The following is a 13,975-nucleotide window of genomic DNA, read 5'->3' as shown; positions in this document are numbered from 1 at the left end:
CACACAGGGGCTTTTCTGCAAAATATAAAAATCATATTTGCTAATTGCAGTTTGGATTTCAGCCCTACCTACCCCTCAGCTGGCAGTTTTTTGGTGTGAAGCACAATATGCCCAATCCCACGTGGTGACAGTGGGTATAAGGTTAATTTCCTAACGCACTTAGATTCTTATTGACCATTGTACTATTCAGATTCATGTAGCAAAGGGTGAAAAAGTTTGTAGTTAAAATTGTTAGGTCAGGTGAGAAAAACTTCTTATTGGATAATATGGATCAATGATCAGAAACTACAGTCCTATCTGAAAACACTAAAATATAGGATGAAATTTGGAAGAATATGAGCTCATCTACAAATGAAAGAGAAGTATCTTGGGAGTTCTTAATAAGTGAATTTTTAAATAGAGATTATAACCTAATTGCAATATAATATTACAATCCAAACCATAGGGCATAATGGCTTAGTTTAAAAAGACGACAAAAGCAAAACAAAGCAATGGTATTAAACACTGCAAAAATAAATTAAGCAATCACACTATGAGACATATATATTTCACATTCTCTTTCCAAGTCTCTATCTCTCAAGTGAAAGTTAGCATTAAGGTACAAGTAAACAATCTTTGTACGTGAACTAAAAAGCTAGTATATACCCACAGGGCTGGTCCTTCTAAAGTTTAAAACAAAGTCATGCCTTCCATTAGCAACCACCATTTTTTTTTTTTTTTAGATTTTTTTTTGACAGGCAGAGTTAGACAGTGAGAGAGAGAGAGATAGAGAGAAAGGTCTTTCTTTTCTGTTGGTTCACCCCCCAAATGGTCATTATGGCTGGCGCGCTGCGCAGATCCAAAGCCAGGAGCCAGGTGCTTCCTCCTGGTCTCCCATGCGGGTGCAGGGATCCAAGCACTTGGGCCATCCTCCACTGCCTTCTTGGGCCACAGCAGAGAGCAGGACTGGGAAGAGGAGCAACCGGGACTAGAACCGGATGCCCATATGGGATGCCGGCGCCACAGGCGGAGGATTAACCAAGTGAGCCACAGCGCCAGCCCCCAGAAACCACCATCTTTATAGTGCCAAACGAAGAGTCACTTGAGAAGTCATGAGGAGAAACCTTGGATTATTTGGATGGGAAAATTAAATTCTTATAGGAAGTTCAATACATAGCAATCTGCACAACACTAGAACACACTACAGAAGAACAGGAATTTTATCAAGTGCTTTGTGGATGATGAAGTCTGGCAAAGATATTTTTGAATGCATGGAAACAAAATAAATGCAGAAGATAAACTAATGAGAAACCAAGAGAAGAAAAAGAATTGTCAGATGATTTGTGACTAAACAGTCTCAAATTTAACTATCAAATTGTCCTCACCTCCATTCCAAAGCAAAGAGAGAAGAATCCTTACAGGAAGTGTGTTTGGGAGAGTCACAGCTTCTCTAATTATTACTTGCACTAAGAGAGTCCATGCACTCAAGCATCCTAAATGTTATTCATCAATTTTATCAGCACCCTAGTGGTTGCCTACCTAGCTTTAGAACTATTGTACAACTCGTCCTTAGCCTGTTTTTCAGATCTCAGCCAGAATGAGTAAATACTTTTAGTAAAAATACAAAAGGAGTGGTATTTGATCATTATCATTAAATGGCACATTTTATTAGTGTACATTCAAGGAAGGGTTAGATGCATGCTGATTAATTGCTCAATCAGTAACAGTTGGAGATACAGTAGGGAACAGGTGGGTATCACCACCAGATTTCTGACAATAATTAGTCATTATCATCTCTGGTCCTTGGTTTTCTTCATCTATATAATATCGGAATCGAGTTTCTTCTGCCCATGAGACAGCTGAAATCATTTAGACTATTAAAGGGATAACCTTTGATGAGAATGATTAAGTTGAACTAGTTTTTACAATTAGGAACAATATATAGTTTTGAAAGATGAGGACATACTTTTAAAAAAAGGAGATGAGAAAAATTATGAAACTAAAAGAAAGTCTAGAGGTGAAAAAGAAAGTCAAATATCTGAATAGTTGAATTAAACCACTTGGAGAAACTATTTATACCACAGAAATTCTGCTTACTATTAAAATTTATATGAAAATTTTACCTTCCAACTAACTTCTTTTTCTGTGTAGAAAAAGCCCTCAAGATCAAAGGGACCTTTGTGTTCACTTAGCAAATGCAGTCCGTGTGGATATTAGTCTAAAGATCTAGAACAAATATAAATGGCATGCTCCACAAAATAAAAACACATTTGGAATATATTCAAAGGCTACAATGACACCATTTTAAGACTAATCCTAAATATATCTAAGTAGCTTATCATGTTGCATTTGTGAATTCATTTAAAGGAATAATAATTGAAGATACCAACTGCCAACTTACATTCCTTTGTGACTGTTATTTCCTAAATTTCCTGATGGGAAATAAAATCTTCTCACTTTAAGTAAACTTATTTGACCCTCAAGTTTTTCACATTTATTTTAAATAATCAGTCAAAAATTATTCCCTGCCGAGCAATTTGAACTTGTTCACTCAAAGTCTGTCAGCTCTCTGCTTTCAGGTGATTTGCTGGGGAGGTGCTCTGCTACTTTTGTGTAGACTAGGAGATAGCCCTGAGTTTTCTTTGCCCCTGTAAGTCACAGACAAAAATTCCAAGATAGTGGAAGTATTTTTGTTTTGTTTAATAATCCTACAATAGTAGAAGTATTAAAAATAAATTAACATGGAATTTCTAATCTAATGAATCTATTGTAGATTTTCATTTTTAAATAAAAGCTGATTCTGAGTTCTTCAGACATTGCAACCAGGTTACTATTTTCATACAATCATGGAAATTTAAAATGCAAAGTTAATTGAAAGTACAAAGATGAAAAGCAAGTGCTATGCCTAAAATAGTGCACGACAGTCATGTTTCACTTAACTCTCAAATCAGAACATAAATTAAGAATTCTAGATGTGACATGCCAAATATCTTAGACATAGAAGAAAGCATACAACACAATCTGTACCAATTACAAACTTAAATGCATAACTTATAAGGCAAGTAGTTCATGCTGAAATATTGACAACAAATAATATCTCCTCTTATTTTCAGGAAGAAATGTTGCATATAAATTCCATCAACATCTTATACAGTATTGGAATTTCATAATGGCATTTTCCCCAAGCCTGGTGTCATACCCAAAAGTCAAAGTATCTGAAAGGAGCAGAAGGACACCATACTTTAAGCCTAACCTTAGAAGAATATTTCTTCCCCATAATAAAATTTAAAAGAAGTGAATATTATACAATGACAGTTCATTAAAAAACAAAGAATATCAAATTTAACAGCACAGGTATATACAGTATATCTCCTTATGCTCTAACTTTATTCTGTGATTGTCAGTGAGCATTTTCTATGACTAATCATATTGAGAATTAAGGAAATTTACAACATTTAGTGTTTTACTTGTCATTTTTGTTGTTGTACCACCTTTCTTAAAAATGTATTTTGTGATTGAAATTTTAGACTTTAAGTTAGGAGTTACAGTTAACTAACACAACAACAGCAAACTATCTTAAAATGTACAAATGTACAGCTTGCTCTAGAGTAAAAGTAAAACCAATAAAATATGGAATTATATTTAGATATCCTCAAATAAATTATAAAATATAATGAAAATGGAAATGTTAAACATGCTGTCTTTAAATATTCAATAAATATATCCACCCAACATAAGTGAATAAAACAGGAAATATCATTCTGGTTTATCTGAGACTAAAGTATAACCATAGTAAATAAATAATTCCATTCTGATATATATAAAAACAATCTATGAGAAATCAAGGTAGTGAGCACAAACAATAACCGTTTCACATAAGGTCTTTTTAAAATCTCTTTACATAGGCACTTTTTAAACCTGATGATATATTTAAACTGTATTATCCAAATAAAGATACTTTCTAAATGTGTTGCAAATTTAAAGTGATTTTCAGACCTATTCTAGAAACCCACTGTCATAGAGAACATCCCACTTTGTATTTTATCTGTCAATTTACTTTCTTCCCCCACACACTTACATGCCTTTTCCATCTCTCAAATTATACTTTAAAATCCCTGAGCCCAGGACCTATCTATCTTTTTATTCCCTCTTGTGCCCAATATTGTGGCAAGCAAGATACGGGGTGCTCTGTGATTATTTAATAGATGAATAAATGCCCAAATGGGAATGAAAGTACATGCAAACCTCATAGCTGTCAGTATTTTGTCTGCCTTATCTCGACTTAGTCAAATGAGGATGGATTCAGCAACATATTTCCATAATGAAATGAAATACAATCACTAACTCGTGTTCTGTGTGAAAGTATATAGGTACACCCTTCAGAACACTGCTGCCCAAGTTGTGCTTTGTAGAACACTTAAAAGTGGGATGACAAGAGGTTTCCCCTCTCTTCCATTATGATCTTGAGAAATCTAATTTTAAAAACATTCAAGTAACATTTCTTTTCTGCTAGACACCTCAAAGTAGCTGATATGCTAATGTGCACAATGTCTTTCTACAAAGCTATCAAAGAACACTTTCATCTCAGCAGAACGTCCTAAGGAACAGAGTTCAGGAAACGGTGTTTTAAAATAAGACACCATGTTGCATTGCCTTCCCCAAAGCAATGTTATAGGCTCGAAGGGAATATTTTACTGTCCCGATAGATTCTCATCACTCTATCAACACAGAAAGTAGAATGCAGTCAATGCTGTTGTGAGCATTCTTCTGAACCCTTCTGCTCATTTTGAAAAGGCAGGGGAACATCTATTTTCTGTTGCTGACACTCTGCAGGGTTTGGTTATTACACTTCATTAAAGAGTTTCTCACATTTCCTCAAAATATTTCCTTGTTGCCCTTTTTTTTCTAAATATGTATTCCAAAAGTGATATGGGGTTTCTGAATTGCATGTTAAAGACATGTTAAGACAATGGATATCTGAACACTTTCAAATATCTATATCCATATAAATATCCATTGTTTGGATTTCATGTAGATCTATCATGATTCTGCAAAATAACTCAACATACCTTCTTTATGAATAAACTACAAACATCACAATAAGAGATATTTTTGTGATAAAAGCACTCTCGGGAATTCAAAGGAAAATAGGAAGCTAGCTAATCTGCAGTGTTGACTCACTCAAGATTTAGAATTAGTGTCAGCTCTGTCATTAGCTGTGACTCGGACATTTTGCAGAACGGACATTTTGCGGTATCTCAAGATACCACTTGTGTCTTCTGCAAATAACAGAAAGTAGCACCTGTGCTTGATTTCAAATTACCTGCCACTGGATTACAAAGATTAGAGAAACAAAGAGAGGAAGACCAAGCAAGTGGGACTTTCATCTCACTTATATCTTCCACTGAGCAGCTCCATTTCTGTAGATTTTATATATTAAATTTCACAATAGCAGTTATTTTTTAATAATTTAAAAAGGAAAAATCATAGACTGCAAGATCTAAAGTCCTATTTAACCATAACATACTCTAGTTCACATTTTAGTAAATATATTTTCACCTCAGAAAAACAGCTTTTAAATTTTTGACATTTTTTTCTATTCATTCATGTGCTCTTGGTTCAAGTAAAATTAAATTTAAAAGAGTTTTATTATTGTTATATAGCTTATTTTACACTTTTGTAATATCTTCTTTCTTATTAAATAAAAAGATAAGTTGATGTGCTGCTTTTCAAAATAAAATTAAAGACAACATGGAGATTGGATGAAGTCAGCTCCTATCCAGGCTTAACTTTAGTTATCTTTTCATGCCTTTGGGCACTTAAATACTGTACTGTGTAATCTTTGAGGTAGAACAAAAAAAAAAAAAAAACAAATTCACATAAGGAGGGAAAATGAAAAGGAAAGCTGTGAGAGATATTTTTTAACGAAATTATCACATTAGGCTTTGCAGTCTTCTTTGACACAAAGTTGAGAGATGGTCTTCTTAATACGGAGGGCAGTCAGGCGGGCTGCCCCATTGGCATACCAGCACTCACGCATTATTCTCCCCATGACTCGGAGTGCCTTCAAGAGAAAGAGAAACATTAGAGACTTTAGCTAATCACAGAAAACAAAGTATGGAAGAACAAAAACTACACATTCATTAACTGACACTAAGCTTTGATAAAGAAATTGTAAGTGAAAACATCATAGAAAGCTCTGAAAGTATGATTATTAACCGTGTAGATTAACTTAACTGAAATTTCAATCTACTGATTTCTGGTATTATGGTAGAATGGCTTTATAAAAGTCATCTAAGAAGGGGCCGGCGCTGTGGCTCACTTGGCTAATCCTCCGCCTGCAGTGCTGGCACCCAGGGTTCTAGTCCCAGTTGGGGTGTCAGGTACTAGTCCCAGTTGCTCCTCTTCCAGTCCAGCTCTCTGCTGTGGCCCGGGAAGGCAGTGGAGGATGGCCCAAGTTTTTGGGTCCCTGCACCCACATGGGAGACCAGGAGGAAGCACTCAGCTCCTGGCTTCGGATCAGCACAGTGCTGGCCATAGCGGCCATTAGGGGTATGAACCAACAGAAGGAAGACCTTTCTCTCTGTCTCTCTCTCACTGTCTATAACTCTCTCTCTGTCTGTCTCTCTCTCACTGTCTAACTCTGCCTGGCAAAAAAAGAAAATCATCTAAGAAGGTATAAAAAAGACACAAAAGGACATTTTTGAAAGGAATAGAAATTTCCTGTATCTTCATCTGGGTGCCGATCACACACACACACACACACACACACACACAGATATTTACACATAGTTCATCAAACTGTATACTAAAGTTTGTATGTTTTATCACATATAAATTGCAGTACAATAAAAATGATCCAAGGATAAATACAAAAATTCTATTAAAATCAGCCCAAATGAATTGTCAAATAAATGTGATACTCAGAGAATAAACCAATGAAAATACATGAAACCACAGAGATGCGGGAAATCTCTAAGCAGTGGCTGTTCTGGTGGCATCTGCTGATTTCATGGTCTGGAACTTCAAAACTGATAGCTCAAACTGACAGACAGGAGACTCAACCTAAAGCACACAGAGGGTATCAGATCAAGATACTTTCAAAGCCCTGATTTCAAGAATGAAAGTGCCCTACAAAGAAAGAGAAACAGTATAAAGATATAAATATGGAAAATGTGACCAAGTAATATTTAAGCAAGTTGAGTGAAAGTCCTAAAACACATCCAGTGAGCTCTCCCCAAAAATGGGTAATAGAGTCAATCATAGGAAGATCTTTTTGAAAAGATTATGTCAGAGGATGTTCCAAAACCAAGGAAAATCATAAATCATTAGAATTAAGAAGTCCAAAAATTCCAAGCAAGATTCAACAGGAGACATCTATACAACATACATCACAGAGAAAATGCAGAATATTATAAAGTCACAGAGAATGTATTTGAGAATAAGTTATTTTTTAAAAAGATTCATTTTATTTATTTAAGAGGCAGAGTTAAAGAGAGGTAGAGACAGAGAGAGTTACTCCATCCACTGGTTCACTCCCAATATGGCTGCAATGACCAGGGCTAGACCAGAAAAAAGCCAGAGGCCAGGAGCTTCTTCCAAGTCTCCCACGTGAGCGCAAGGGCCCAAAGATTTGGGGCATCCTCCTCTTCTTTTCCAAGTGGATTAGCAGGGAGCTGGATCAGAAGTGGAAGAGCCAGAATTCGAACCAGCACCTATATGGGATGCTGGCACTGCAGGTGGCTGCTTAACCTGCTACGCCACAATGCCAGCTTCACAGAGAACATTTTAAAAACAGTCAGAAAAAAAAAAGAAAAATTAACTGAAAGGAAATAAAGATTTGCTTACTTAATGATGTTCCAACAGTGATAATGGAAGTTATATGACAATGGAATAATTACTTTAAGATGTGTAAAAAATCATTGTCAAGCTAAATTTTTATGCCAAGATAAACTATTTATTCAAGATCAAAGACAGAAAAAAGACATTTTCCCAAATTGAAAGAATTTAAAACCACTTGGCTATAACTAAAAAAAGCTTAAATAAAATACTTTTAAAGAATGGACATTAGGAAAGCAGAAAATTATTTCAGAAGGAAGCAACATTACTTTTGAGAGACAAGAAGTAATATTGAGCAAAGCAATAATAGTGAATAAACAAGAATGGTATAAATACAAATACCTATTACAAAAGATTAATATAAAACAAGATGGAACTAGATTTCTAGATGACAAAAAATGCATATACCAGCAATGTAGAAATTAACATAAAATGACTATGATATGTCTATGCTAGAAGTGTATGATTGGTTTAACAGTAAAAAATTTACAGATGCAATTTAATGCATTAAAAGACCAAAGCAGAAATGTCACATCACCTCCTAGACAGGGAGTAAGATTTTATTAAATTGAAACTCAGCATTTATTTCAATTTAGCTTTTACCAAAACACCCCAACATCAAAGAAGATGACAAATGCAATGGTGAAACACAACTTGTATTAAAGACCAAAACGTCTAAACCAAGATTCACTATTTTGCAACCTTATACTAGGGACCCTAAAAACTGTAGCTTTTCTTATTGTAGTAAGAAAAAAATGCATGAAGCCTCGTACCATAACTCACATTAATTGTAGACATGATTTTTCCATGTTGACATCTCAAGAAGCTATAGGTATATACCCTCAAAAACTTGTGCACACATTATATTTATGTAGCAATATTATTTTTAAAGAAAGCTACCTGAAAATCACAATAGTAGAGTGCAAAAAGAAATTGTGCTATGTTCACACAATGTAATGCTACACAGCATGACAATGGACAGATTAAAAGCTACAAACTTACTTTAAAAAGTTCACAGAAACTAAAAGTAAAGGGTAAAATTTTGTTCATGCAAAGTATTTAGAAATAATGCATAGTTTTTTTCACAATACACATTTCCCTTGAAATTTTGATGATCTATTTCTTATGTTCATGTGTGTGTGTGTATGTATGTATGTATGTATGTGTAGCAAAATACTAAAGAAAATCAAGACAAACTAAAAATAATTCATTATACTAGTGACCTCTCAAAGGGGTGATGAATATTTTAAATGTATTGGAAATGTTTTATTTTTCAAATTGAGTAGTAGATTCATAGATTTTACAGACTTTTTCCATGTATCTGACTTATTAATGTCAGAAAATTTTAATTTAACTTCCATTAGGTTACAAATGCCTCAACATTTGCTTCTCACATAGGTATGTGGTAAGAAAGCCCCACAACATATAGAAATACTAAGACACAAATCTTGTCTTAAATAGCAAAATAGTTGAGAAGCATGAAGGAGAAGAAAAGAGGTAAAAAGACAACTTTACAAAATAATTCCTATAACAGAGAAAAACTGAATTATGTGACCTAAGAACAACCTCATTTCTTAGATTTAAGTATGTAGAGAATGAACAGCTATAGCTGGAATGAGGGTGTTGAAGCATTAAAATAGTCCTGGAACTAGTTAGGTGGTTTATAGTCTTTCCCTCACCTCCCTTTCTTTGTCCTTGTGGCAGCTGGAAAATTCTCCATCTTCATATAAGGTAGAACAAGTACCAAAAAATCCATTTATTGTGTGTCCACGGTGTTATGGATCCTGCACTGGATTAGTGGGTGTGACAAAGTAAGCAACAGTGGGCTCTGCTGTGCAAAGGCTCCTCTGATAAGAGAGAATAAGTCCAAACTCCAGCAGGCTAGAGATTAGGAATGATCATTTAATAAAAGGATAACAGGAATTGTAACATCCTGTGTGGCCCAGACATTAACTACCCACTGAATTTGTCTACATTGCCCACAAATTCCAGTCCTTTTGCTGTCAGGTAGGACCATGTGACTAGCTCCTTATCAGTGGAAAAGGTAAGAGTCACCTGGTGCCAAAGCATTAAACAGCTAGTGTGTGATCCTCCATCCCGTCTTTCCCATTCTAAAGACCCAGAAACTGCATTGTGATGGCAGCTTCTAAAGATCAAAGACATTCAGTTTGCTGTGTCACCTCCGCAAGAAGAGATGCCAACCAGAAGAGGACTTTGTGTAAGCGGTAAAGGCTTGTTGTAGAAAGTCATCAAGCAAGCAGGAGGTGTTACTATAATGTAACCTGGCATTACATATACACATTGCTAAAGGCAAAAAAATCTTCCTGAAGACATACAAAAAGACCTTACCTACATACAGGCAGTAAATCGGATGCCTAGATTAAGGAAGAAGAACCATAAGGTCTCGAAAAATCTTCCCTGACATTCACCTCTATCGATACAACAGGAAAAATAAACATAAGAACACAGCCTTACTTCACAGCTTTGCCACTGGTTTGGGATACTTGGTCGGAGATTCTGGTCACAAACAACCTTCCTCATTTCCTCTATTGAGGGATCTGAAGGCACCATATCATAATAAGGCAACTGGTACTCCTCCACAATTCCTGTAAGAAATTTATGTAATGAATTTCCCTGTGTTAATAACAAAGATGTCTAAATCAAAATAATGCCAATTATGTCTTCTCACACAAGAGACACTTGAGAAACTGGAAAGTCAAATTTCTTAAAATAATATATCACTATAAAACCATGGACATAAATTTAAAAGACTCAGATTTGCTATTATATAAATTTACATTTTGCACTATGAAATTATTCATAATTATAGACATTTTATACAATTATATTATATATCATATATAAACAAATTTATATAATTTATATATAAAATAGAATTTATATTTCAACTATGAAAATGACATACTTTATATAAAATGCTGTTATCAAATTCAAAAGTAATACCTACAAAGGACTTAAACAGACATTTTTCAAAAGAGGATATCCAAATGGGCAGAGAGACATGAAAAAATGCTCAGGATTGCTAGCCGTCAGAGAAATGCAGATCAAAACCACAAAGAGGTTTTACCTCTCCCATGTTAGAATGCCTTTCATCCAGAAATCAACAAACAACAAATGCTGGTCAAGATGTAGGGAAAAAGGTACCCAAATCCACTGTTGTTGGGAATGTAAACTGCTACAGCCACTATCAAAGATAGTGTGGCAATACCTCAGAAGTCTGAATATAGACAACCATTTGACCCAGCCATCCCATTCATGGGAATCTACCCAAGAGAAATGAAATCAGCATATAAAAGAGCTATCTGTACCTCCATGTTCATTGCAGCTCAATTAATAATAGCAAAGACATGGAATGAACCCAAATGCTTGTGAACTGCAGACTGCATGAAGAAATTATGGGATATGAAAACCATGGAATAATACACAGCAGTAGGCCGGCGCCATGGCTCACTAGGCTAATCCTCCACCTTGCGGCGCCAGCACACCGGGTTCTAGTCCTGGTCGGGGCACCGGATTCTATCCCGGTTGCCCCTCTTCCAGGCCAGCCCTCTGCTGTGGCCAGGGAGTGCAGTGGAGGATGGCCCAGGCGCTTGGGCCCTGCACCCCATGGGAGACCAGGAAAAGCACCTGGCTCCTGCCTTCGGATCAGCGCAGTGTGCCGGCCGCAGCATGCCGGCCGCGGCGGCCATTGGAGGGTGAACCAATGGAAAAAGGAAGACCTTTCTCTCTGTCTCTCTCTCTCACTGTCCACTTGCCTGTCAAAAAAATAATAATAATAATAATACGCAGCAGTAGAAAAACCAAGGTCCAGTCATTTGCAAAAAAAAAAAAAAATGGATGAAACTGGAAAATATCATACTTAGTGAAATAAGCCAGTTCCAAAGGGACAAATTCTATATGTTCTCTCTGATTGAGTACCTAAAAGACAACATGTAGAAATGAAATTGACACTTTGAGGAACAATGATTATTAAAAGCCATTCTCTAGACTGTTGAGGAATAGCTTCTTATTCTATATATTTGTTTAAATTTTCCTTTCTTTATAGTATTGTCCTTATCTTTTTCTCTTTCATACAATTCATTGAATGCTATACTTAACATAGAGTTAATCATATATGTACAAATTAATTGAAAACAGATCTTAGTAAAGAATAAGAATGAAAATAAGAAAGGGAAGAGGAAGGGGGTGGGAGTGAGGGTGGGAGGGAGGGCAGAGTGGGAAGAATCACCAAGATCATAAAGTTGTAATTGTGAAATGTATGAAGTTTGCAACTGCAAAGTATGTTTGCAACTGCAAAGTCCATACATTCATATGGACTCACTTCTAAGGGTACAACTTAAGAACTAGCCATAAGACCCCAAAATCCCTTAAGCAGGCTGATAAAAATAGCAGCTTAAGTGTGATAAAGATCAAATGGATAGGACTAAGGGTTAAAGTGGCCATACAGATATGATCAAAAGTTATCATATACATAGGACTAAGTGTTTGGAAACAATAATAGGATTAAAATGACTGAAGGCTCCAACATGGGAAGCAGTCCAAACAGCAGACCTATAGAATGAAAATCACTCTAAGTAGCACTCAGACCTCAGAATCAACCCTTAAGGCATTCTGGTCTGGAAAGTCCAGGGGGAGCATTTCAGCATGGAAAGCCAAGAAACTGGAAAAAAATGTCCTACATAAAGGACCCCTGTGTGTGAGACCCCAGTGAAAAGAAGTGGCCACCAAAAAAGGAAGTATTTTTCTCCGAAGGGAGGAGAGAACTTCCACTTTGGTTATGGTCTTGTTGAACTAGTGGATCTAAAAGGCTTTCATAGCTGAGGCAGCTCATGTCAGAGCCTTTGGTGATCATTGATGTCATACATAAAAGTGTTATTTGTTAAATAAACAACAGGAGTCACTGTGCACTAATTTCCCATGCAGGACCTCTGTCCACAAAGAGTTGTATCATGAAACTTAATAGTAAAACTTGTCAAGAATCACTTAATTTTAGTGTATTAAATGGAGGATATTATTATGTGTCATAATTTATAGTTATGTCTAAGAGCTCACAAAAGATGAATCATCCTTGGGTTCTTCTTTAAAGAAGGGGAAGGTAGGAAGGGAAAAGAGGAAGTGGAAAAAAAATTGAAATCACCTTCGAGAAGCAACAACAATGAACAGCCCTTGTTTAGACTGTTGAGAAACAGTTCTCTTAGTTTTTTTATTCCATTCTTTTTTTCTTTCTTTCTGTTTGTATTTCTTTCTCATATCAAATAGGAGAGGGGGGGCTGTGTGGGAGGGCAAGTGGGGAGGGAAGAATTACTCTGTCCTTAATGTTGTATTTATGAGGTACATAGAACTATAATAATAATAATAACAATAACAATAAAGTAATCCCTAACTTCTAATGTTTCAATATTTTCAGGAAGAGTGGATAAAGGTAGAAAAAAAGATGGCAGTTCACCACAAATAGTCACAAAGATGACCCTAATTATCAGACTCTAACTTGAATTCTAAAAAATCCCTTATACAATCTTTTGGATTAAACATAGTCCTTTTATTTGAAAACACGGTAATGCATCACCTAATCACTGGGATACATACTGGGAATTCTGTTGTTAGGCAATTTAATCATTGTGTGAACATTATAAAGTGTGCTCACACAAAGTAAGATGGTTGCAATGTCACTGGACAAGAGAGTCTTAAGGAACTACAGTCATAAATGTGGCCAATCACTGAAAAAAATCACTACATGACACCTGTCATAATATTACAAATTTAATGATAAATCATGCTAATTAAATTATTATTCTTATTTTTAATTTTTAATTAGTTTTTAACAGATTCAACATATTTTGTAGATACAATTTTAAGAATATAAGAAAAATTAAGGGACCAAACCGTAAAAGCAAACATAGATAAACAGAAATATAAAAATTTCACAAAAATATTTAAAATCTTCATATTTAACAAGCATTGTCCTAGACTCTTTCCATGTTTTTTCTAACATTTTTCTTTTTTTTTTTTTTTAAACTTTTATTTAATGCATATAAATTTCCAAAGTACGACTTATGGATTACAATGGCTTCCCCCCCATACCGTCCCTCCCACCCACAACCCTCCCCTTTCCCACTCCCTCTCCCCTTCCATTCAC

The 13,975-nt window shown here is 35.5% G+C and overlaps 1 protein-coding gene across 2 annotated transcripts in view; it reads right to left on the bottom strand.

Moving 5' to 3' along the window:
* Window positions 1-2,655: 2,655 nt before the first annotated feature.
* The window catches only part of ACVR1C (activin A receptor type 1C), a 106,088-nt gene continuing 94,768 nt past the window's right edge, over window positions 2,656-13,975 (bottom strand). For both annotated transcript variants that reach the window (XM_008258601.4, XM_051848603.2), the window contains 2 exons: window positions 10,294-10,424; window positions 2,656-6,043 (listed from right to left, as the gene is read on the bottom strand). In XM_008258601.4, the coding sequence (XP_008256823.1) occupies window positions 5,918-6,043; window positions 10,294-10,424 (257 nt within the window). In that variant the 3' untranslated portion in view covers window positions 2,656-5,917. The remainder of the gene's footprint in view (window positions 6,044-10,293; window positions 10,425-13,975) is intronic.

This window comes from Oryctolagus cuniculus, chromosome 3, assembly GCF_964237555.1.
Source record: "Oryctolagus cuniculus chromosome 3, mOryCun1.1, whole genome shotgun sequence".
Taxonomy (NCBI): domain Eukaryota; kingdom Metazoa; phylum Chordata; class Mammalia; order Lagomorpha; family Leporidae; genus Oryctolagus; species Oryctolagus cuniculus.
Note: the sequence above shows the minus strand (reverse complement) of the source record. Positions and strands in the feature narration are given on the sequence as shown.